General features: G+C 37.8%; 1 protein-coding gene across 2 annotated transcripts in view; it reads right to left on the bottom strand.

Moving 5' to 3' along the window:
* CRY1 (cryptochrome circadian regulator 1) overlaps positions 1 to 22059 on the bottom strand; it is a 61846-nt gene extending 39787 nt beyond the window's left edge. For both annotated transcript variants that reach the window (XM_054574577.1, XM_054574578.1), the window contains exon 1: positions 21274 to 22059. In XM_054574577.1, coding sequence (XP_054430552.1) covers positions 21274 to 21431 — 158 coding nt within the window. In that variant the 5' untranslated portion in view covers positions 21432 to 22059. The remainder of the gene's footprint in view (positions 1 to 21273) is intronic.
* Positions 22060 to 25850: the final 3791 nt, after the last annotated feature.

Here is a 25850-nt window from a genome sequence, read left to right as displayed (position 1 = left end):
AAGAAATGTCTCTGGATGTTCTTTCTTTACAAATGCTATCTAATTATATACACAACTTGTTCTATGCTTAGAGAAATGTAAGTAAGTGAAACTTAATGAACCCAAAGTATTTTCTCACCATTTCTCATTTGATAAAGAAATTCATTTAGATTCATATTAACTTTAATCTTTTCGGAGATATTTGAGACTTAATTATTAGTAATCTAATAAAATTAAGAAACATATATTCTGAGGTACATTCTATCATTTACACAAACAAAACTTGGGAATCTATACAGAACATTAAAAAAATGAATTTAGAATTCTAGTCCTTAGAGACTTTAAGTTTAATAAGTGTGTAAATTTACTATTAATTAATATATTGAATTATTGATGCCCCTATTATTAAAGCACACATAAAAGCAAGGCAATTACACTGAGGAAGATCTATAAAGTTATACAAAGATATGACTAATCTGAGTCTTTGAATATCTGTTACAGCATTTAGTAACAGTAGTTTAAATTAGTCTTTACTTGAAGTATCTTTTAACTTCTGAGGTTGACTTACACTAGTATAAGGCTATGTAATTTATACCTTCTTAATCCCCAAATTACATAAAGGTATTTGAAATCTAGGGCTTTTACTATTCTGTGTGTATTTTTAGAAGCTATTACATGTGACACTCTAAGGCTAGGCCAAAAACCATGTTTAAAATCTACTTCTAGGCTTTAGAGTATTAAAATGGAACTAAATAAAATCTGTTCCAACATAGGTACAAAAGCAAATGACAGAGCCACACACATACTGGTTTTCTGATATTCCTACCAGAAAATTCTCTTTTCCTAATAATGTAAATTTTAGTCTCGATATAATTCAAGTTTTTCAGAGGTTTTCAGACAAAACAAAAGTAGATGAATTGGGACATCACATACCAAAGTAAACAGGTTTGGAAGTTCTTTGTCACATCACTATTACTTCCACCTTTCCATCATGATGGTAACCACTTAACTAGTTTCATCCATGTATTTATTCACTTAAATAAATACTTAAGTGCCTACTATGTGCCAGACATGGAAGGGAAAGAAAGGAGGAAGACAGCCACTTGGATAAGAAGGGCCAACAGGAAGTTAACATGAGGTTTCTAAAGAAAAAGAGCAAATGGTGGAAGAATGAAAAACATCCTATTAAGACAGTAATATGTCATTTTCAATGACTGGGAGAGAGAACACTGCTTAAATTTCAAACAAGAGGGTCTGGACCTGTCATCGACCACAAATTCCAATTGTGTGTGTTGTACATCTAAAAATAAGAAATGTTTCTTGCCCATACAGATGTTACATAACTACATGAAAAAAATACTGAGTGGAGAAAAAACAACAGAAGTGTACTTAATAAACTTAATTGTGTGAACTATATCATCTTATTTAAGTACAAAGTCACACTTAGGCCTGTATTAAGTTCTTCTATCTTTGTGGTCCACTGTTGGTATGGTTCATGATTTTTATGATTTTTTTATAGTAAAGTACTACAATAAAATGTAGAAAATTACTAATAAAATGTAGAAAACCATATCTGAAGCCCTTTCATTCTTTCATTCATTCATTCATTCTTTAGACCAACACTTCGGCATTTTCTTGAGATACAAAATAAACACAGAATTCCACCATAATGTCTCTCAAGTTTAATGAAAATAAGGTATAAAAAACTATTATTTATTAAACTGTATTATTAAAGTTCAGGGCACTAAGGAAGAAAGAGAAATCGAATCTGTCAGGAAAGGCCGTAAGATTTCACAAAGATGATATTTGATATGGGTCTTTTACTATCACAGCATTTCGCTTTTATTTTTAAGAAAGGAATACTTTCTTTTTTTTAAAGATTTTATTTATTAATTTCTAGAGAGAGGAAGGGAGGAAGAAAGAAAGGGAGAGAAACATCAATGTACAGTTGCCTCTTGCATGCCCCCAACTGGGGACCTGGCCCACAATCCAGGTATGTACCCTGACTGGGAATCAAACCAGAGACCCTTTGGTTCACAGACTGGTGCTCAATCCACTGAGCCACACCAGCCAGGGCAACATTTCACTTTTTGATAGCAGTGTAAAATGATCTTCAACAGAAGTATCAGGTAATTTTCTGGAACTGAACTACACTAATACAAGTATATGTAACTTATGCCACCCTCATTTCAAAAATCCCTTAGAAGTATTTGTTATCTAGGTTTCCTACTAATCTCTTGTCTATTTTGAGACATTGCTGCATTGTGACCTCAAAAAGACAGGCAAAATCAGGTAGAACGTCTACTTGGGGGCTTTAAGAGACTTACATGGAATTAAATAAAATCTGTTACACATTTATAAAAGGCATATGTCTGAGAGCTATAAACAGCATGGAGCAAAAATAGGTATTCAGTTGTGAGTGCCTGAAACAGTTTATTCTTGTATTATTATTTATTATTACTTATTAATCATTGTATTATTTACTTGCATTGCAACTGTAAACCTACTTTTTCCCTATCCTGTATAATGGTTTCCTGACATCAGATAGTCTAAAAGACATTTCTTCTTTGAAAAATACTTATTCATAAATGCCGAAAATTATACTGATTTTTTCCTGACCTATGGCCTAAATTACACACTATCTGAAGTTTGTCAGTTTTTTCCCCAATAGTAATTAAATAACACTGACAAAAAAAAAGTAGAAAGAAAAAAAATCTAGGTCATAGAAGGTGAACTATAGTATTATAACATTAATTAGATTAATTCATGAAATCATGTTTTGTTTTTGATTTTTTTCATTAAATGTATCTGTAGGTTGTATCCATGTCATTGTGTACAGCTGCAGTTAGTTCCTTTTATACAGATTCCACAATTTATTTATCCATTTTACTGTTAATGGGTATCTGGGTGGTTTTTAGTTTGGGGCTACTACAAATAATACTGCTGTGAATATACTGTGTACTCATTAACACATGTTCATGAATTCCTATTGAGTACACATATACTTAGGAGAAAAATGACAGGATTTTTTTTTCAAATAATTTCAATCATAAGTTGCAAGAAATAGTATGAAGAATTCCCATATACCCTTTACCCAGCTCCCTCAAATGTTAATGGCCAAAAAGTTTGGTTGGTTTTTAAGTAAAAATAAGACACATTTTTCATTTTCACCAATAACTTTACTGAACAATGTATTCACAGTTTTGTTCCACTACCTTCTGCCATCCTTCAGGCAACTTCATAATTCCATCTTCCCAAAAATACTTTATCTTTCTGAGCAAAGAACTACTCCAGGTGCTTTTTGCAGTCTTCCAGGGATTTGAATTTTTTTCCATTAATTTTTCATTGTGTTTTTTTCCATTGCCATTTAGCCTCCTTATACCTGCCTCCCCTCCCCTACAATCACCACTATTGTCCATGTACATGAGTCCTTTTACCTTTTTGCTTGATCTCCCTTCACATAAACTCCAACCCCCCAACCTCCACCTGGTAGCTGTCATCCTGCTCTCTATGACTGTCTTTATTTTGTTTGTTAGTTCAGTTTCTTCCTTAGATTTCTACATATGAGTGAAAACATGTGGTATTTGTCTTTCTCTGACTGGCTTATTTCACTTAGCATAAGGCTCTCCAGGTCCATCCAAGCTGTCGCAAATCATAAAATTTTCTTTTCTTTTTTTTACAGCTGAGTAGTATTCTATTGTGTAAATGTCCCATCATTATTTTTATCCACTCATCTACTATGGATACTTGGGATGATTCTACATCTTGGCAACTGTAAATAGCACTGCAATGAACATAGGGGTGCTTATGTCCTTTCAAATAATGTTTTGGATTTCTTCAGATAAATTTCCAGAAGTGGCACTGCTGGGTCAAAAGACAGTTCCATTTTTTAATTTTTTGATTTATCTCCATACTGCTTTCCACAGTGACTGCAGTAATCTACATTCTCACCAACTGCACAAAACAGTTCCCCTTTCTCCACATCCTTGCCAAAGCTTATTGTTTGTTGACTTATTGATGATAGCCATTCTGACAGGTGTGAGGTGATACCTCGTTGTGGTTTTAATTTGCATTTCTCTGATGATTAGTGATGCTGAGCATCTTTTCATATGTCTATTGGCCATCTGTGCATCCTCTTTGGAAAAGTTTCTATTCAGGTCCTTTGCCCATTTTTTAATTGGACTGTTTGTCTTTTTGATCTTTAGTTCTGGAGGCTCTTTATAAATTTTGGATATTAATCCCTTATCAGATGTATTGGCAAATACGTTCTCCCACTTCATGGGTTGTCTTTTTATTTTGTTGATGGTTTCTGTTGCTGTGCAAAAACTTTTCAGTTTGATGTAGCCTCATTTATTTTTTCTTTTGTTTCCCTTGCCTTAGGAGATATACCAGGAAAAACGTTGCTATGAGCAATGTCTGAGATTTTACTGCCTATGTTTTCTTCCAGGTTTTTTGTGGTTTGGGGTCTAATATTTAAGGTGTTAATCAATTTTGTATTTATTCTTATGTGTGGTGTAAGAAGGTGGTCTAGGTTCATTTTTCTGAACATATTTGTCCAATTTTCCCAACGCTATTTATTGAATAAACAATCTTTAGCCCATTGTATGTGTTTGCTTCCTCTGCCGAATATTGACTATAAAGGTGTGGATTTACTTCTGGGCTCTCTGTTCCATTGATCTATGTGTCTGTTTTAATGCCAATACCATGCTGATTTTATTACTATGGCCTTATAGTACCATTTGATATTAGGTAGTGTGATTCCTCCAACTTTGTTCTTCTTCCTCAGGATTGCTGTTGCTATGTGGGGCCTTTTGTGCTTCCATATAAATTTTTTAAATATTTGTTCTAGTTCTGTGAAATATGTCATTGGAATCTTGATAGGAATTGTGTTGAATCTATAGATTGCTTTGGGTAGCATGGGCATTTTAATGATGTTAATTCTTCCTACCCATGAACACTGTACGTGTTTCCACTTATTTGTATCTTCTTCGATTTCTTTCTTCAGTCTCTATAATTTTCTGAATACAGGTATTTTATGTCCTTTGTTAGATTTATTCCGAGGTATTTTATTCTTTTTGAAGCAATAGTGAAAGGGACTGTTTTCTTAATTTCCCTTTCTGTTAGTTCTTTATTGGCATATAAAAATGCAACTGATTTCTGGATATTAATTTTGTATCCTGCTACGTTGCTGAATTCATTTATCAGTTCTAGGAGTTTCTTGGTGGAATCTTTGGGGTTCTCTATGTACAGTATCATGTCATCTGCAAATAAAGACTGTTTTACTCCTTCCTTTACATCTTGGGTACCTTTTATTTCTTCTTCTTCTCTGACTGCTATGGCTAGGACTTCCAATACTATGTTGAATAAGAGTGGTGAAAGTGGACATTCCTGTCTTGTTCCCAATCTTAAGAGGAATGCTTGCAGGTTTTGTCTGTTAAGTACGATGCTGGCAGTGGGCTTGTCATATACGGCCTTTATTCTGTTTAGGTATGTTTCCACTGTTCCCACTTTGCTGAGAGTTTTTATCATAAATTGGTGCTGGATTTTATCAAATGCTTTTTCTGTATCTATTGATATGATCATGTACCTTTTATCCTTCATTTTGTTTATGTGGTGAATTACATTTATTGACTTGTGAATGTTGTACCAACCTTACATTCCTAGAATAAAACCCCCTTGATAATGGTGTATGATCTTTTTGATGTATTAATGTATTCGGTTTGCTAATATCTTGTTGAGGATTTTAGCATCTATGATCATCAGGGATATTGGCCTAAATTTTCTTTTTTTGTAGTGTCTTTATCTGGTTTTGGAATTAGGATAATACTGGCCTCATAAAATGAGCTTGGGAGCCTTCGCTCCTCTTGAGACTGAAATAAATGGAAATCCAAAGGTGCAATGTCTGGTGAATATGGTGGATGAATTAGAAATTCCCAGCCAAGCTGTAACAGTTTTTACCTGGTCATCAAACACACTGCCTTGCATTATCCTGATGGAGGACTATGCTTTTTCTGTTGACTAATTCTGGACACTTTTCATTGAGTGCTGCTTTCAGTTGACCTAACTGGGAGCAGTAGTTATTGGAGTAATCATTTGGTTTTTCCAGAAGGAACTCATAACAGAGGGCTCCCTTCCAATCCCACCATATACACATCATCACCTTCTTTGGATGAAGACCAGACTTTGGCGTGGTTGGTGGTGGTTCATTTCACTTTTACCACAATCTTGTCCGTTCCGCATTATTGTAAAGTATCCACTCTTCATCACCAGTCATAATTTATTTTAAAAACAGAATGTTTTTATTACATTTAAGTAGAGAATCACATGTGGAAATATGGTCAAGGGTTTTTTTCCACTTAATTTATGTGGAACTCAAACATCAAAGCGATTAACATAACTAAGCTGGTACAAATGATTTACAACACTTGATTTGGATATTTTGAGTATGTCAGCTATCTCCTGTATATTATGTTGTTTGTTCTCAATTAATGTCTCAATTTGATCACTATCAACTTCAACTGGTCTGAATCGTCCAACAAGAAATCTCCAGCATGAAAATTCGCAAACCACTTTTGGTACATTTGATCAGTCACAGCACCTCCTCCATACACTGTACAAATTTTTTTTTGTTTCAGTTGCGTTTTTACCTTTCTTGTAATAATAGAGCGTAATACACCAAACATATTGTATATTTTTTTCTATCGTCAATAGTAAAATGGCTGCACAAAAATTCACCAATTTTGATAAGTTTTTTTAAATGCACAATGATAGGACAGCTGTCACAATACGATCTAACAAAATTGTTTCGAATGAAGTTAAAGACAACTAAGTGCTACTAGAGCCATCTTATACAAAAAAACAAACTTTTTAGCTTAAGAATCTGCCATCACAATCTGGTTGACCAGTTTGTTTATAGTGAAGCAAAAGAGAATAGTGGTTCCCTGGCTGATGTGACTTAGTGAACTGAGTGCCAGCCTCTGAACCAAAGGCTCACGGGTTCGATTCCCAGTCTAGGGCACATGCCTGGGTTGCAGACCAGTTCCGCCATGGGGGATGCACAAGAGGCAGCCACACATTGACGTTTCTCACCCTCTCTTTCTCCCTTCCTTCTTGACTCTAAAAATAAATAAATAAAATCTTTAAAAAAAGAAAAGCAGAGAGAATTGTGGCGCAGCTAGGCACTATGAGTTCAGTGGAGAACCACAATAAATTCCTTCCTTTCACAGTATTTATATATAGGTACCAATACTAAAAGATTCATACTGATACAATACTATTAACTAGTCCATAAACTTTAATTAAAATTCCACTAGTTATCCCACTAATGTCCCTTTTCTGATCCAGGATTCAACCTAGGATCACATATTCCTTTACTTGTCATGTCCCTTTAGCCTTCTTCAATTTAAAATAGTTTGTCTTGACTAGATTTTGAGAGTTTTTTGAAAACTTGAATTTATTGGGGTGGCATTGGTTCGCAAAACCATACAGTTTTCAAGTGTACAACTCAATAAAACATCATCTGCACACTGTATCATGTGCCCATTGCCCCAAGAAGAGTCTCTGTCTGTCCTCATTTTCCCCCTTTGCCACCTCTACCTACCCCCCAACTCCCCTTTCCCTCTAGCTATCACCACACTGTTGTCTGTGTCTATGGGTTACATATGTATGTTTTTGGCTAATCCCTTCACCTTCTTTCATCCAGTGCCCAGAACCAACCCCTCTGGCAGCTGGCAGCCTGTTTCATGTTATCTATGCCTCTGTTTCTATTTTGTTCATGTTTATTTGTTCATTAGATTCCATATATAAGTGAGATCATATGGTATTTGCCTTTCTCTGCCTGGCTTATTTCACTTAGCATAACAATCCCCAGGTCTATCCATGTTGTCGCAAATCATTAAGATTCCCCCCACTTTTCCTGGCTGAGTAATATTCCATTATGTAAATATGCCACAGGTTTTTTATCCACTCATCCACTGATGGTACACTTGGGCTGCTTCCAGATCTTGGCTATTGTAAATAAAACTGCAATGAACATAGGGATGCATATATTCTTTTGATAGTGTTTTCATGTTTCTTAGAATATATTCCCTGCAGTGGGATTGCTGGGTCAAAAGGCAGTTGCATTTTTAATTTTTTGATAAAATTCCATATGGGTTATTGTTAATATAAATATTCAGCATAGTTTCCCAAAGTGTTAAATGTTCACACTCCTAACAGCATGTATTAAAGTTCTAGCAGAGAAAAAAAATAAACAAAACAAAACAAAGAACAAAAGAAAGGATTTTTTTAAAAGAAAAAAATGAAAGAAAAAAGTTCTAGCTGTTCCATATTTTTGTCAGTACTTTGTACTGCCAGATCTTTTAATTTCAGCCAATTAATCCAGAAGGTGTGCAGTAGTGTTTTACTGTATTCTCAGAATTTTCCTATTTTTAATTATCACCTCACAAAGGTTTATTTCCAATTTCATATAGACGTCTAACCCAATTTCCCTTCCTAGCTTCAGTCCTTGTTAACCAATTATACCTGGATATCCTGCTGTTATCATAACTTTGATAGACCTCAAAACAAAGTTTTCATTCTAAGCCACCTAAACTAACCCCTTCTGATTTTGTGTCTCCTCTCTGGGATCTCAGACTCGAAATCATCTTTGTCTCCTCCTTTCCTAAAATCTCCTGTATGTGTCACCAAATCATTTTAGTATTTCCTTTTAATTCAATCTTTCCTTTCTATTCCCATTATATCACCCAAAGTTATGACACATTACAAAAAAAGTTACATTAAACCCTATCATGTAAAAGGTATTTTAACCCCCAAATTAGACAAGGACCACCCATTATAAGTTAATACCAATATAAGGATTGGCCAGCACATTCTCTAGTACACATATACTATAGCAGAGTAATTTAATATTGTCATCCTATTTATAAGCTTTCCAATTTCTGCTGGCCCATATCACTTAAAACAGCAAACTAAAAAAAGAAAAAAACAAAAAACACCCCACAAGCATCATTAAGGTAATTAGTTTGTTATTATTGCTACTAAGGAGACAGAGGTGGGATTAAATAAAAATGGCAAAAATAACTAGTTAATAGAATCTCATTTATAAAACATTTTTCTTCTCTAGGAAACCCTAATATCTAATTAAAACAAGTAAGTAATCCAAACCAATACAATTATGTAAGAATTTATTTTAAGATGTCCAAATTTAAAAACCTATATTTATATCTTTTATATTATAGTAATTATTTTGGCTATTACCATCACAGAAACTATGCAATCCCTCCAAATCCTCTGTAAAACATATTGACTGATTGGCATGGTTAATTTTAGCTTAAGAAAAGCAGGCTATTGTTTTCTAGTACATCTGATTCCTGCTCCAATTAGTGAAAGTCCTAGGTCAAGAGTCAATTGCAAAACCTGTTTATGCCAGCTGAATTTTTTATTGTAACCACATAATTAAATTTTATATACACTGATTAAATGAGTGTAAAAAGAAACCTGTTTTATTAAAACTAAATTGAATGTTTCAAAAAGACTCGATGAAAGGTTAATCACCAAAAAGTGTTTCTAATTAACTGTGGATAAGATAGTTATAATAGAAGAAAAAAATACTAAAGAAATTCTGTACTCAAGTTTATAAGCATGTTTAAGGTTTTAAAGAAAATGATAAGCAAAAACAGGCTATGGATGTAATTTATGCATGAAGGCCAACATAAAACTCTATCAACAAAATCAGAGAGAAGGGCTTCTGGCCAAGGTGGAGACATAGGCAAATACACTTCACTTTCTCACGCAACCAAAAGAAGGATAACAACCAATTAAAGAAAAAACAGAACTGCCAGAAAATCGAACTGTATGGAAGTCCAGCAATGAAGGAGATGGATGAAGAAACATTCATCCAGACTGATAGTAAAGGTGGAGATGGGAAGCCAGGGTTGAGGTGGCAAGATGGAGGCTGGAGGACGAGGTGGTCCCACACTGACATTCAGATAAACTGGGAGGTACAACTGGGAAGCGAGACAGACCACACAACTTAGAGTTCCAGCACAGGAAGAGAAAGTTTCAAAACCTCTGGCTGTAAAATCCTGTGGGGGTTGAGGCAATGGGAGAAATTGCAGGCCACACAGGAGAGAGTGCTGGAGAGGCCCACAGGGGTCCTAGAATGTACACAAGCCCACCTACTCTGGAATCAGCACCAGAAGGGCCCAATTCATTTGTGGGTAGTGGGGGAAGTGACTGAAAATGGAGCAAGAGATGAGCAAGCGGCACTGTTCCTCTCTGACCCTTCCCCCACATGTGCCACAATGCAGCAACCTGGATTGCCCCCACTCTGGCAAATGCCTAAGGCTCTGCCCCGTACAACACAACAGGTGCACCAAGACAAACAAATGTGGCCCAAATGAAAGAACAGGTCAAAACTCCAGAAAAAGAACTAAGTGATGATGAAACAGCCAACCTATCAAGTGCAGAGTTCAAAATATTGGTAATCAGGATGCTCACAGAAATGATTGAGTATGCATGCAAAATAAAGGAAGGAATGAAGGCTATACAAAGTGAAATAAAGAAAAATATACAAGGAACCAACAGTGAAGGGAAGGAAACTGGAACTCAAATGAATGATTTGGAGCAGAAGAAATAAAGAAACATTCAACCTGAATAGAATGAAAAAACAAGAATTCAAAAAAATGAGAAGAGTCTTAGGAACCTCTGGGACAACTTTAAATATTCAAATATGAACAGTAAAATGACAACAAAGTCACAACTATCAACAACTGAACCTAAAAAAACAAAAATGAAAACAAACTAAGGAAACAACTAGAACAGGAACAGAATCACAGAAATAGAGATGGCAGAGAGGGATATCAGCGGAGAGGGGAGTGGGGGAGAATAGGGGAAATGGTACTGGGAATAAGAAGCATAACTGGTAAGCACAAAATGGACAGGAGGAGAAGTTAAGAACAGTATAGGAAATAGAGAAATCAAAGAACTTATATGTACATCCCATGGACATGCAGTAAAGGGGGAATGCTGGAGGGAAGAGGGATACAGGACAGAGGGGACTGAAGGGGAGAAAAAAATGGGACAACTGTAATAGCACAATCAATAAAATATACTTTTAAAAAATCAGAATATTCATTTTTACATTCAATCCACAAGTACATATTGAATACCTACCATGTGCCAGGTGTTGTTCTAGGGCAGCATTCTCAATTTTTGGTCCTCAGACCCTTTATTCTTAAAGATTACTGAGTAACCCCAAAGAGTTTTGTCCTACAGATAATATTCAGCAACACGTATGTGAGAAATTAAAGCTGAAAAAATTTTAAAAGAGAAATAAACCAGCACACACTCCACTAGCCATCAAAGCAATAATGTGATCACTTATCATGTAACTTCTAGAAAGCAAGACTATATACATATGAGAGAATGACACTTGTAAAATCAAATAATGTCTTAGTACTATTATGAAAATAGTTCTGACTTCACAGATACCTTGAGCTTCAGGAACCCTAAGTGTCCTTGGACCGACCACTGAGAACCACTGTTACAGGGCTGAGGAAGCAATAATGAATAGTGAGAAATACTGGTATAATGAATCAATCCCTCTCCTGTGTAATTTAATGAAGGAGGAAGAAAATAAAGAAATCAATAAATATATTAATTCAGGTAATGATAAATGTCATAAAGAAAAAAACAGACTAAAGAGATAGAAAGTGAAAAGTAGATGTGGGAAGGAGTATGAGCAATTACTTTACACAGGATGGTCAGAAAAATGACTCTCTGAGGAGGGAAAGAATGGGCCCTGCTATGGTCTGAGGCAATAAGGTTCTAGGTAAAGAAGCAGAAAACGCAAACTCCCCGGAAGCTACTGGAGGATTTTGAGCATACTAGTGATGTGATCTGATTAAGGTCACATCATTAATACTGACTTCCACATGGAACAGACTGGGAAGACAGGTATAAAGATGAAAGTAAAGAAGTTAGGAAGCTATTGCAGTAATCCCACAAGAAATGTTGGTTACTTGGATAGCATGATAGCAGTGGAAGGGTGAGATTTGAACAGATGTGGAAATTATTTTGAAGAAAAAAACCATAATAATTGCTGAAGGACCAGGTATGGGGTTTGAGGAAAAAAGAAATAAAGGAAAGATGGTTCTTAGGTTTTTTGCAGAATGAGATAAATTTTCTATTTATTACTATTTAGAAAAACCATGAGAGATGGGGAAGTAGAGGCAAGACCTAGCTTAAGATGCTTATTTCAAATTTGAGTAAAAATATTGTCTATGAGGGTCTGGAACTCAAGACAGAGATCATGGTAGGAGACGTACCATATAAAATCATGAGGAACTCAAGTATGTGCCTACATGAGATCACCTAAGGAATAAATGGGATAAAGAAATGAGCAGAATTCAGACCTCGAATTTCACCCTACATTGAGGCTGCCAAATTAACATATATTTAAAATGTGCTATTTTTTAGGCTTGCCTTTTTCAAATAACCAATAGTATAAGAAGGCTTTTTTAGTACTTCACTTTTCATACTAGGTTACTGACTCAGGAATCTCCTTCATCAAGAATGGCCATAAAAAGGAAGGAACTCTTACCTTTTGCCACATGGATGGACCTGGAGATTATTATGCTTAGTGAAATAAGCCAGTCAGAGAAAGACAACTAAAATAAGGTCTCATTTATATGTGGAAACTCACATGCACATCTCTAATGTCTATAATCCCCAAACTTAAACTCCTATTTTCTTCATTTCCCATGTTGCTATCTTAGCAGTATCTCATATTCATCAATGACCTAAAATAAACATACTCATTTTTTCATCTAAATATGGTTTATTCCTGTGTTCTCTAACTTAGTTCATGGATAGCTGTCAAAGAGGCACAAAGTATGAGAATCTTACATTCTACTCTCTCCCTCACATCCTCTTCTATGAAACTGCCTTCTCCAGTCACATGAACTGTTCACTGCACCTCTACAATCGCTCTCCTGTATCGTCTCCTTCCTTATGACCTTTTCCCTAATTCAAGCCTGTGTTATCTGAAACTGTTGATAAGGCCTCCACACTATTACATTCTCTTTATCGTTCACTCAAGTTACCAAAGTTATATTTCCTCAAACAGGGACCAAAGTTTTTCTGACTTGATCCCACTTTTTGATCTGAGTTCTTATATAACAGGTATCTGTTGCTTTAGGACATTCACTCACTTCATATTCATTCTACTTTAGTTACTTCAGTCCAGTTGAGCTGATTCCACCCATGAGGCACACAATTTCAGCTCAATCAGAGGTGCACAATGACTGGTTCAGAAATCGGTCCAAACAGAACTACTGAAGTACCATAGAACTTTGCTGAGACTTCTGAGGCCATGGCTTAAGTTTTTTTGTTATTGCTATATTTTTACCACCAGAGGACAGCCTGTCTGAAAAGCCAACCCAGTGTAAGTGAAGTTTGGGGATGCAAAGAGAGAAATTTGGTCCTAGAAGTTGTCTTCTGGCCCTAGCATCAATCCTTGTCTGAAGCCAGTTTCTCTTGGTTGTTCAATTACACTTGCCAATCAACTCTTTGTTTAATCCTGTCTGAGTCAGGCAACCATCTAGAATACTAAACCAAAGAATACTAAGCAACAACTCCTATCTTTCATGCATCATATGATTCAGTCATACCAGCTTTCTCGCCAGTATCAGAATACTGTGCCTTCCCTCATACTATTTTCTCAGCCTGGAGTTTTCTTCCCTCTGCATTCAATTCCCTTCCCTCCATTCTCTGTTTTTTTAAGATCCATCTCATGCTTCGATGTTCAGCTCAAATGGCTTTTTGAATTTTAAGGGGTAGGAAATGTCACTGAAGGATTTTAAAGAATAAAGGGCATGATCATATTTGCAATTTTAAAAGACCACTCCAGTTTCTGTGTAAAGTATAAATTAGAGACGGGCAAGGAGGAACAATGATTTGTAAACTACTCAAGTAATCTAGGCACAATGAGTGGTGGTATGGGCTAAAGTGGCAATGGAGATATTTTTGTGATTATTTTATTTCAGAATAAATCCCTCTCTACACTGTAAACTTATTAAGGACAGAGAAATTATCTGATGACTACCATTTTACCCACAGAAATTAGCAAAGTGATTGGCACGCAGTAGAGGCTCAAATATTTTTTTGAATAAATGAATATATAATGAACAATGTAATCTGTAAATTGTTTTGAGCAACTGGGCAAATATTATTTATGAAAATGGGAAACAGAAAAACTCAGTTTAGGAACTAAGTTTTATATTTAAAAAACTGTTTTATATTCAAATAGCAAGGAATCTATATGTGGTAAATACATACCTGGGGATCAGGAGAAAGATAGTGGCTAAAGATACTGATTTGTGAATTCTGGGCATATAGATGGTAACTGACTTTATACTAGGAATGCTATAAAATGAAGAAGGTAAAGACCATAAACTTCAGAGGCATTTAAAGGTTGAACAGAAAAAGAGAAGTCAAGGAAGAACACTAATAGCTCTCGTAGAAAAACATAGAAGGGCCCTCTAACCAAAGCAGAAGGAAGAAAAGGAAGGTGTGGTCAAATGTGTCAAACATAGTAGAAAGTCAAGGAAGGAAAAGTTTAAAAGTACCCTTGGGATGACAACAGTTTCGGTGGAGTAGGTACCATGTGGAATGACACTAGTTTGGAGTGAGTTCAAGGGTGAAAAGAAGATAAAGAAATGAAGTAAGCCGGTATCAGACATGAAGTTTGTTCATGAAGTTTGGCTATAAAGGAACTAAGTAACATAGTTGCAGGAGAGAAACATAGCAAAGGGTAGGTTTTTCTCTATTGTTTTTTCTTTTCTTTAAATAGAGCGTGGACTTAAGCATGTTTAAACGGTGATTGCAATCAACCTATAAAGAGACTAAAGAAAAGGTGAAAGAGTAATTAAAAAAGAGTTCCACAATATATACATATATGAAAACTTGTATATCTTAAATACGGTATACACAACTTGTGTTATACCTCAAAAAAGCTGGAACAAATATGAGCAAAGTTTTAAAAATGAGGTATTAGGAGATAAGTTTTGAATTAGAGGAAGTATTCTCTCTTCCTCAGAAAGCATGCAGTAGAAGGAAAGAATGGGTAAATATGTAGGTATAATTATAGATTTGGTTACTGAAAATTAAGAGACTACATTTGATAGATAGAATTAACTATGTAATATTAAACATGCTGACATTTAAATATTAAAAATAATCTGTTCATTGAAAATTATGTTTCTGAATTATGAGTTTAAGATATACATTAGCATCTAAATTAAATGAAGTAACTGCCCCCCTTTTAAACCCTAGACTTACAAAGGAAATTTAAAAAATATATTTATCCAATGCTTTCTCTGTACAAAACACAATGCTAGACATTGTGGAGAATACAAAAGAGGGCTCTTCCCCCATATATCTGTATAGCTTGCTTTCTCCTTTTCTTTAGGTCTCTGTTGTCACATTCATTCTGCTTTATTTCTCTCCATGACACCACCTGACATACCATATTTGTTTAATTGCCTAATTCTCCTTCTAGACCAAAAGCTTCTCAAGGGCAGGGACTTTTTCCTGTTGTATTCACTGTTGTACCCCCTTACCAAAAATAGTGCCTGCCATGAACAGGTACACAAAGTAAGTTTTTGATTTAATGAAATGGTACCTTCTCTTCAAGGAGAGGTACAATCTGTTAAATGAGGGAGAAATGCATATATGAGGAGTATATCAATATTTACAAATAAAAGGAGTATATACTAAGGGTAAATAGTAAGGATAAAATGGTTTAAGAGTTCACAAGGGTTAATCATCCCAGACAAGGGAATAAAGAAAGGTATTATGGAAAAGGTGGTATTTTGACTGGGCCTTAAGGGATGGGGTGCGTGTGTGCGCGCGCGCGCGTGTGTGTGTGTGTACAATTCAATAGCTTTTAGTATATTCACAGAGTTGTGCAAGCTGCTAGGACATTTCATCACCTCAAACAGAAGCCACATGCCCCTGAGTTACCACCTCCCAATTCCCCCAACCCTCCCAACCCTACGAAGCCACTAATATACTTTCTGTCTCTACATATTTGCCCATTCTGGACATTTTATATAAACAGAATCAAATAATATGTGAAGAGTTTCTGACTGGCTTCTTCACTGAATATGTTTTCAAGGTCCATTCATGTGGTCGCATGTACCATTACTTCATTTCCTTTTATAACTGAATAATATCCCATTTTATGGATATAGCATATTTTATTTAGCCTTTCATCAGTAGATGGAAATTTGGGTTACTTCCATATTTTGGCTCTTATGACTAATAATAAATTATGAATAATTTTATGAACATTTGTATATATGTTTTGTGTGATATAATTTTATTGAGATAAGTGAAGAAAGGAATTGAAATATTTTAAATCATTCAATCCCAAAGATGACAAATTCAAGATAAAGTTTTCACTGGTCTGAGATCAAATGAGGCCAAGTGAATTTTCATTAAGCTTAATTTATTCAAGTCTAGGGACTGTCCTTTATTTTGCAACAACATCCTTCAAACTTTTTTTATGTTAAAGCATCCTCTTTGATGAACCAATGGCAATATCGAAAGGTAGTTTTGTTCACTTGCTTAGGTAAAATAAATTTTTTCAAATTTGATTTTCTGTTAAATCCAAGAAATGTTGATTGAAGGGAAGGGCATGAAAAAAAGAAGATAGAAACCCTGAAGATAGCCTGAGCTTTCTTTCCAGCTTGGGCCTGGCATAATGGCTCCCGCAAAGAAGGGTGGCGAGAAGGGCCATTCTGCCATCAACGAGGTAGTGACCAGAGAGTACACCATCAACATCCATTAGCGCATCCATGGAGTGGGCTTCAAGAAGCGCGCCCCTTAGGCACTCAAAGAGATCCGGACATTTGCCCATGAAGGAGATGGGAACTCCAGATGTGCGCACTGACACCAGGCTCAACAAAGCCGTCTGGGCCGGAGGAATAAGGAATGTCCCATACCATATCCAGGTGCAGATGCCCAGAAAACAAAATGAGGAGGAAGATTCACCAAACAAGCTCTATACGTTGTCACCTATGTACCTGTCACTACTTTCAAAAATCTACAGTTAATGTGGATGAGAACTAATAGCTGATTGTCAAATAAAGTTATAAAACTGCCTTTGAGGTTTGGTTTCCTGTTTCTAGTGGCACTGTAATGTGTTTGTATATCTTAAAGTACTTGCCAGTTAAAGAATCATTTGGAAAGCTAAAAAAAAAAAAAAAAAAGATAGCCTGAATGCAGGCTAAGGAGTTTGCCATTATCCTATGATCAACGCAGAAATAAAGTTGTTTAAATATAAAATTATTGACTCATGGTTGTCATTTCATTCAACAAATAATAATTAAGCTACTATTTTATGAAAAGCACTGAATTTGGTGCTATGAGAACAGACTAAATGAAACTGTCCCTGCCTTTTTATAAGTCTTCAGTAGAAGAAAACAATCTATTTCTATTCATTATTGACATCTTTATACATCTTTTAGAAAGGGTAATACTTACTAGTTTTAAAAAAATCTTTTTAAAAAAGGAAAATACGGGATTATTACTATTGTGCTTACCAGTTTTATGTAACTCATTATTTGACTTCGTGAGTACAAAGTTAAACAATATATAATTCCTCTCCTACAGCAGCTTACAGTCTAGATTTTATAAACTTATAAACTTCTCTAAGAAACTTAGTACAGACATTTAATTAAGTAGTACTTACTTAGGGCTTCCAATTTAATAGCAAATGATAAGCATTTACTACCACCATTCACATTCTAAGCATTTTACATTTGTTAGGTAATTTAATTCTCCTAACAATCTATGAAAAGGGAATCATTACTGTATAACTGCAAGATATTATTAATACATTAAAATATATTACATTTACCATTGTTTCCCAGAATCAACGTTAATGACACTAATTCCACTGAGTGTTTTATATACACTTTGTGTATCACTCCATCAACATGCAAACATCTTTTAAAAAAATCCTCTCCTGACTTCATATCCCACACCATCTTCCTGATTCCCTACAGCAAAACTAAAAGGGCTGTCAATGTCAGTTGTCTCCTACTTTTCTCCTGTCAGCTTCTTTTGAGCTATTCCAAAATGGATTTTGCCTCTACTCTACTGAAATCACTCAATTCAACATTGTGAGTGGCCTCAAAATGCTAAATCCAATTTTTAATTTTTCATCCTTATCTTATCTCACTTGACATAGGTTAGAAAACCTTCTTTGAAATACTTTCTTAGCTTCTCAGACACGTAGTCCTCTGGGTTTTTTTTTATCTTACTAGATGTTCCTTCTCAATATCTACACATTAGGCAAGGCTCAGTCCATGGATGCCTCTCCCTCTTTTTTTAAATTTTGTTTCTCAATTGCAGTTAACATTCAGTATTATTTTCTCTTTTCTATCTTTTTTAATGTTCTCTTATAGTTTCGTGGCTTCACTAGAATGTAGCTTCAACACAATAGGGGTTGATTGTTTTTGCTTCTTAGCTATTTTGTTTATGCTTAATGCCCTGCACCTAAAACAGTACCTGGCATATATTAGGTGCATGACCAATATATGTTCAATGAATAAATGCTATCTTCACTTGGATGTGTAATAAACATCTCAAACTTAACCAAGTTCAAAAGAGAACTCCAAGCACCCTCCCAATGACCTAACTTCCTTTATTAGCAAAGTGTAGTTCCATCCTTCTAGATCGTCAAGTCAAATATTTTAAAAACATTCCTAATTCCCCTCTTTCTCTCACATCACATATCCGATTTGCCAACAAATACTGTGGATTCTGCCTTCAAAATATATTCAGCTTTCAACTACTTCTTATCACGTACACCACTAATCACTATGGTCAAAGCCATTATCACCTCTCACCGGGATGAATACAACAACCTCCTAACTGGTCTCCCTGCTTCTTGTCCACCGACACTCCCCACCCCACCAATTTCAGTATGTTCTCAGAACCACAGCCAGAGAAAATTTTTCAAACTTAGGTCAGATCAGTCACTTCTCAGCTCATAATCCTGCAAGTATTCCCACTTTGTTATGATTAAAAGCACAAAGCTTGACCACTACCTATAAAGCTGTACTCAGTATGGCCCTGTAAAGCTGTACTCAATACGGCTGTTACATCCCTGACCTCATCTACTACTTTTCCTCTCACCTATCCTGCTTCAATCATATTGTCTTCTTCTGGTGTTTCTTCCAGAGGTTAAGGACATACCCATCTAGGGCCTTTTCCCTGATGTTCCCACTGTCTGGAATGCCTCTCCCCTAGGTAGCGACAATCAATATTTGCTGCATCATCTTGTTCACGTGACACCTTCTCTGAATTCTTCCCAATCACCATATTTAAAATTGCAACTCCAATCCCATCTTATATCCTTTATCCCCTTTCTCTACTCTATATTTCTCCACAGCATTTATCATCACTAAATACTATATATCTTAACTTTCTGAGGCATATGCTCAAAAAGGACAAGAACTTTTTTGCCTATTTTAATACAGAACAGAAAGAAGAAACAAGAATTCAAAAAAACCAAGATAGGCTTAGGAATCTCCGGCACACCTCCAAATGTGCCAATGTCAGAATCATAGGGGTGCCAGAGGGAGCAGAGGAAGAACAAGAAATTGAAAACTTATTTGAAAAATAATGAAAGAAAACTTCCCTAACTTGGTGGAGGAAATAAACATACAAGTCCAGGAGGCACAGAGAGTCCCAAACAAGTTGGACCCAAGGAGGAACACACCAAGACACATAATTAAAATGTTGAATTTAAAGATAAAAGAGAGAATCTTAAAAGCAGCAAGAGAAAAGCAGAGAATTATCTACAAAAAAGTTCCCCGTAAGCCTATCAGCTGATTTCTCAAGGGACTGCAAAGAACTATTGGAAGCAATGAAAAGCACTAGGACCTACCACCTAGATTACTCTATCCAGCAAAGCTATCATTTAGAATGGCAGGGCAGATAAAGTGCTTCCCAGACAATGTAAAGTAAAGCTAACGGAGTTCATCATCACCAAGCCACTATTATAGGAAATGTTAAAGGGACTTATTTAAGAAAAAGAAGATCAAAACCATGAACATTAAAAAGGCAACAAATTCACAACTATCAGCAACTGGATCTAAAAACAAACAAACAAACCTAAGCAAACAACCAGAACTGGAACAGAATCATGGGTATGGAGATCACATGGAGGGTTATTGGCTGGGAGGGGGAAAGGGGAGAATGGGGGAAATGGTGCAGGGATTAAGAAGCATAATTGGTAGGAGCAAAATAGACAGGGGGAAGTTAGGAATAGCATAGGAAATGGAGAAGAAGCCAAAGAACTTACACGCATGACCCATGGACATAAACTAAGGGAGTGAACTGCTGGAGGGAAAGGGTGTACCTGGAGGAGAGGGGCAAAGGGAGAAAAAATTGGGGCAACTGTAACAGCATAATCAGTAAAATATACTTTTTAATAAAAGAATTTTTGTCTGTTTTATTCACTGCTATATCCCTGGTATTTAAAGCAATGCCTTATAGAGTAGGCGATCAATTATCTGTTCGTGGAACACTTTCATTTCCATCACGGAGCCTAACAATCACCTAGCCTGGTATTTCAGGAAAAGATCATCAAGCTTCTCTAAGTCTAAGATTTCTTTCAGTACTCTGATCCCTCGAAGGATTCTACTTTGCCTAGAAAGAGAAACTGTGATTTGCCCAGACAACCACAAGGAGGAGTCAGAGGAAGAGCTGAGCAGAGAGAAACCAGGCAATGTGATTTCCCTTGTTTTTCCTTTGGCAACCTCAAGGTGGAAGAAAACTAGGTTTGGAGGCGACTGTACTGAATGAATAATTTTCACCATAGTATGATTTACCGAGATACAAATGTAAACATTAAAAACCGCAATCCTTTCGAATGCCACAAAAGAGGCCAAGGAAATCAACCCACGGGCCACTGAGAAAAGGGAGGGTGTTTTTTTAACTCTGCCACTAAGAATTCACCCGAAATCCAGGGGGAAGAGTTCCCATTTGCGCCGAGACACGTAATTCACACACAGAGGCCAAGGAGTTCCAGCTTGCCTGCAGTCTCTGGCCAGAAAACTACTCAATCCATTCTATTTCTTACTCAAAGCTGTCTACAGTTCTAAAAACGGCATACGCAAGGCGGTCCCAGGTTGAAGTTCTCAGACTGGGCCCATCGCGTGTAAAGTACCGGTTCATTGGACACCGAGATCAGTTCCCCCCGGGATTTTGACTCACCGCCACCTGTTGATGCCCACGTTGGACGAGCCGGCGAACCAGGGGTCCAGGATGTAGACACAGCGGATGGTGTCAGCGCCCTGAATGCACTCCTTCAGGGCGGGGTTGTCGTGAAGCCGGAGCCCCTTTCGGAACCAGTGCACCGCGTTCACCCCCATCCCGCGGGCGCAGCGGGCGGCGGGTCACCGCCGACTTCCTCTACCGAGAAATTCAAGGAATGAGGGTCTAGCTCATAACCTACACCTTCGCATCCAGGAGGATCACCGCACCCAAGGATTGAGGACAGGGCGGCAGAGGTGGGGGAAAAAAAAAATGAGTCCGAAGTAGGGACCGGAGAAGGAGAGGGCGCTGGAGGCACAGCTGGAAGCTGAATGGAGGTTGCCCGGTAAGCGGAGTCCGCGTGTGCCGCCTTTCAGGAGCTGGCAGCCGCAGCAACTACCTGGACGACACGCATAACTTCGAGGCCCTCAGACCCCAGGAGGGTGAGCAAGTTCCAGGAGTTCGAGCCGCCACGACAGCCCGAGCGGGCACCCGCAGTCCCAGGAGGTTCGTCACGGAAACCTCGCCCTACCGAGGCGGCCCGTGAGGAAAAGCGGCCCGCCCGAGGCGAACCACCAAGCGGAAAGAGCAAGGATTCAGCCGCTGTCTGCCACGCTGCCTCTGGGCCCAAAGACAAGAGTTAGAACCAAACCCGGACGCAGTGATCGGAGGCGGTGGTCGAGGGCGCTGGACGGTTGCCGGCGGGTGACCGGTCCCGAGGCAGCCTGGTGACTCCGCCGCCAACGCCGCGTCAGCGGCCTCGGCCCCGCCCCTGGCTTCTCATTGGAAGAGGCGCCCCCCACGTGACCACCGGCACCTCACGTTTCTGAAGTGTGTTTACTACAGCGGCTCAGGCTGGCGAATGTGCTCGCATTTCAGTCGTTTCTAGGGGGCGGCAGCCGTTTAATCTCAAAGCCATCAATCCTCGCCCAGAAGCTGGGCTCTCTATCTCTGTCCCTCCCCTCGGTGGACACGTCTCCGTTGCCTGGAAGAGACCCCAGTGATCGCAGGCCCCACGTGAAGAAAAGCATAGCCCCGCCTCCAAGGGCCGTGAGCATCCACCATTGGCTGAGGCTCGCTGAGACCCGGATGAGCACGGGGATGCGGAGAGCTCCAGGGAGCGCGCTCTGCTGAAGGCGCGCCTGCGCTTTTGCTCCTTTCCAGAGGGAAGTAGGGCGGGGCTGACGGGCGGGAGCGCGCTCGGGGGCTCTGCTGGTGGGGTCCTGCCATGCACGTAGACAGCTTTGTTCTGAGAGTTATTCAGGGGACCAGGCGTGTAGTAAGAGCAGAATGGGGTAGATGGAGGAGAATAGGATACTCCACGTCTGCTTTCATGCCAAACTAGGTGCTTTAATCCAGATTTGTGCAAATAACCCTGGTTTGGAGTGTACAGCACCACTCTTCGGACCTTGCGAGGCTGTACCCTTGTATTTGCTCTGGGGAAGAGGAGTATTTGGCAGGGTGGGAACGGACCCTTCCTGGACTTCTTGTAATTCCGTAATACTAGCAATATATCAACAGTGTGTCCGCCCTAATATCTTACACTTCGTGCCACCTTTGCTTATCTTTCCAAGGACAGTGAACTGTAGGTCATGCCATTCCTTATTCACGTGATGCCCTTGTATTGATTCTACAATTACTGAATGAACCAGACACTGTTTGAAGTGCTGGAAATTCAGGAGAGAAGAAAATAGGCTGGTATCCCAACCCTCCTGGAGTTTACAATCTGTACCTCTAAAACTTTACTCTTGGCTATTTTTCTATCTATTAAATACTCGTCTTTGGAATCTGCTGTTCACTCTACAACCACCTTTGCCCCTAGCTAGTATATTTCTGCATGTTCCTTTAGACTCATGAAGTGCAACTATAATTTGTGAAAATATTCCTGTCCCCACCTCCTCAGCAGATTTAGGATCCACCCAGCCCCCCAGGCATATCTCTAATACATCACTTAATCACAGTATATTGTCAAGACTGAATGAAAAGTGCCTACTTTCACACTTAGGGCAAAGTAGGTGCTCAATAATTGTACTTATTACTATAATAATGTGTCTCTGACTCCTTCTAAAGTGACTTCTTAAGGACATCGAGGGGCTTCATCCAGTTCATTTTTTGCATCAATACCCAACCCAATTCAGAACATGCTACATAAGCATTCAAATGTTTATTAAATGACTGAATTAATCAATGCGTTTGCCACCAGTGTTTGGCAAGGTTAAAAGGAGGAAGAATATGGCAATTGTTACTGGTTGAATGGTGTCTATCTAAAATTTATAGAAACCTTAGTGCTGTACTTGTGAATGTGACCTTATTTGAAAAGATCAAGTAAGATGAGGTCATTAGGGTGGGCCCTAATCCAATATGACTGAGATCTTTATAAAAAGGGAAATTTGCACACAAACCAACACACAAGGAGAAGGCCAAGTGAAGATGAGTTATGCTGGGGGAGGGGGCCGGGTTTCAGAGGTAGTCATCACCCTCCAGATGTGCCTCAGTGATATGCGGCTTATTTCAAACTAAAGGCAACAAACCCTGAAGGTTCAAATGAAACTTCTGCCTCCCACTTTCACTGCCTAGAAGGATTTTAATCCAGAGCCTGGCCTATGATAAGAGTTATCACCAGAAATTTTTTAAGTGTTTTTATGGCAGGGCAAACTAATAATTACTGAACATGTACTCTACCTGCAGTGACCTTCTGAAGCCCCAAGGAACATTACCTCCTCCCTAGTTCAGAATGTCTTATGTACCCATGTTCCCTGTCTGTCTCTGAACTTCTCATGCATGTGGAATCTCTGACTCTCTCCTGTATGTTGGGTCCTCATACATATGTTTGTATTAAATCTGGTTATTTTCTCTTCCTAGCCTGTTTCATGTCTATTTGATTTTTAGGCGAGCCAAATGAACCTTAAGTGTAGAGGGAAGTATTTTCCTACCCACAGCTGCAAAAAGGCAAGGAACTATGTAGTGGAAGCTAAGAGAGCAGCCTGGAACAGATCCCTTTCCCTCATTCCTACAGAGGGGGAGAGTCAGACTTCTCGCCTCCCACAGTAAGACAAATTCATGTTGTTCTAAGCCACTCATTTTGTAGTACTTTGTTATTAGCAAACTAATAACAGTAATATAAGTTCAATCATCTAGTGAGCCAAAATGTCTCGATAGTATTCCCTACCCTAGCTTCTGTTGCCACACAGAGGACATAGCATCCTTTCCCTTGGTTTCTCAAGAACACTTAAGATTGTATATATGAAAATTCTTAGTTCACTGTAAAGTATTAAACAGCTATTTTTATCAATGAGGATGAGCCTTGGGTAATTACCAATCTAGGTTTCCATCATCTCTGCAGAGGATGTTGCCATCAGCTGTACCATCACTTGGATTGCCTCATAACCAGGACCTCCTGTACTTGTAAAAGTACAGTGTTTCATGTTTCATTTTAGGCAGTTTAAAAGTAAGCAGATTGTGTCTAAAGACATAATTCATTGTTTTCAAGCATCCAAGTAAAACAGTGGGAGGAGGAGGAAGAGAATATTGATTTGTACAGAGTGGACTTCTGTTTGCAGATGGTTCATTCAATAAAGACGGATTTTTAAAAACAGACAGCTGTACGTGGGTGTGTATAACTCTCATTTACACATAAAATGTAAGAGTCAGTATTGTCAAATATATATTTCTCAAAGTCTGAAGGGTTTTTATGGCATATAGATGGTTATTTTAATATATCTTCGTTATGGAGGAGGAGTAACCATTTAATAATAAATAGGACCTATTGAATACCTACTATGTGCCAGGCACTTTATATAAGTTATTATGCACCCTCATAATAATCTTTTGAGGTGGTTTGTTTTTAATAATAATTTATGCCCATTTTGCTGAAGACACTAAAGCTAGAAATACAAATAAGTAGTAAATCTAGTTGAAAAACCAAGATGATTTCTGAATCTAAGCATTTTCTTCACAGTCTGCTATCCCTCACTGATACCACCACTCCCCTGCTTTTTCAAAGTGTTTATATGTAAAGGAGGGAAAGAAGAGGTGGGGAGCATTGTCAGGAATCTTGGGCAATTCTGGTTGGCTTCAACATCATGGTGGTAGAAAAAGTATGAACCAGGGTTGCTTCTCAGCTTGTCATCGATTAGTTCAGTGATTTTCAACTTTTTTAAAAATCTCATGGCACACACCAACTAATTACTAAAATTCTGTGGCACACCAAAAAACATATTTTTTGGTAATCTGACCAAAAAATAGGTATAATTTTGATTTATTCACATAGGACTGCTATTGTTGTGTTGGCTGTTGTCCTTCTTTTATTTGATGGTCTAAGGGAAAAGAGGTCAGTGCCCCTAACTAGTCAGGTATTGCATGTGTTCAAAATTCTTCAGCACACCAGTGTGCCTGTTACAGCACACCAATTGAAAATCCATGGATTAGTTGATTAACAAGTCACCTAGGCTTCCTTGATGTAATTAATTCATCTGTAAAGTGAGCTGATTGACTGAGATAACTTCCTAATTTTTCATGCTATTTTAAAATTATAGGAT

Source organism: Pteronotus mesoamericanus, unplaced genomic scaffold, assembly GCF_021234165.1.
Source record: "Pteronotus mesoamericanus isolate MK-2021 breed Mesoamerican mustached bat unplaced genomic scaffold, CSHL_Meso_final contig_263, whole genome shotgun sequence".
NCBI lineage: Eukaryota > Metazoa > Chordata > Mammalia > Chiroptera > Mormoopidae > Pteronotus > Pteronotus mesoamericanus.
Note: the sequence above shows the minus strand (reverse complement) of the source record. Positions and strands in the feature narration are given on the sequence as shown.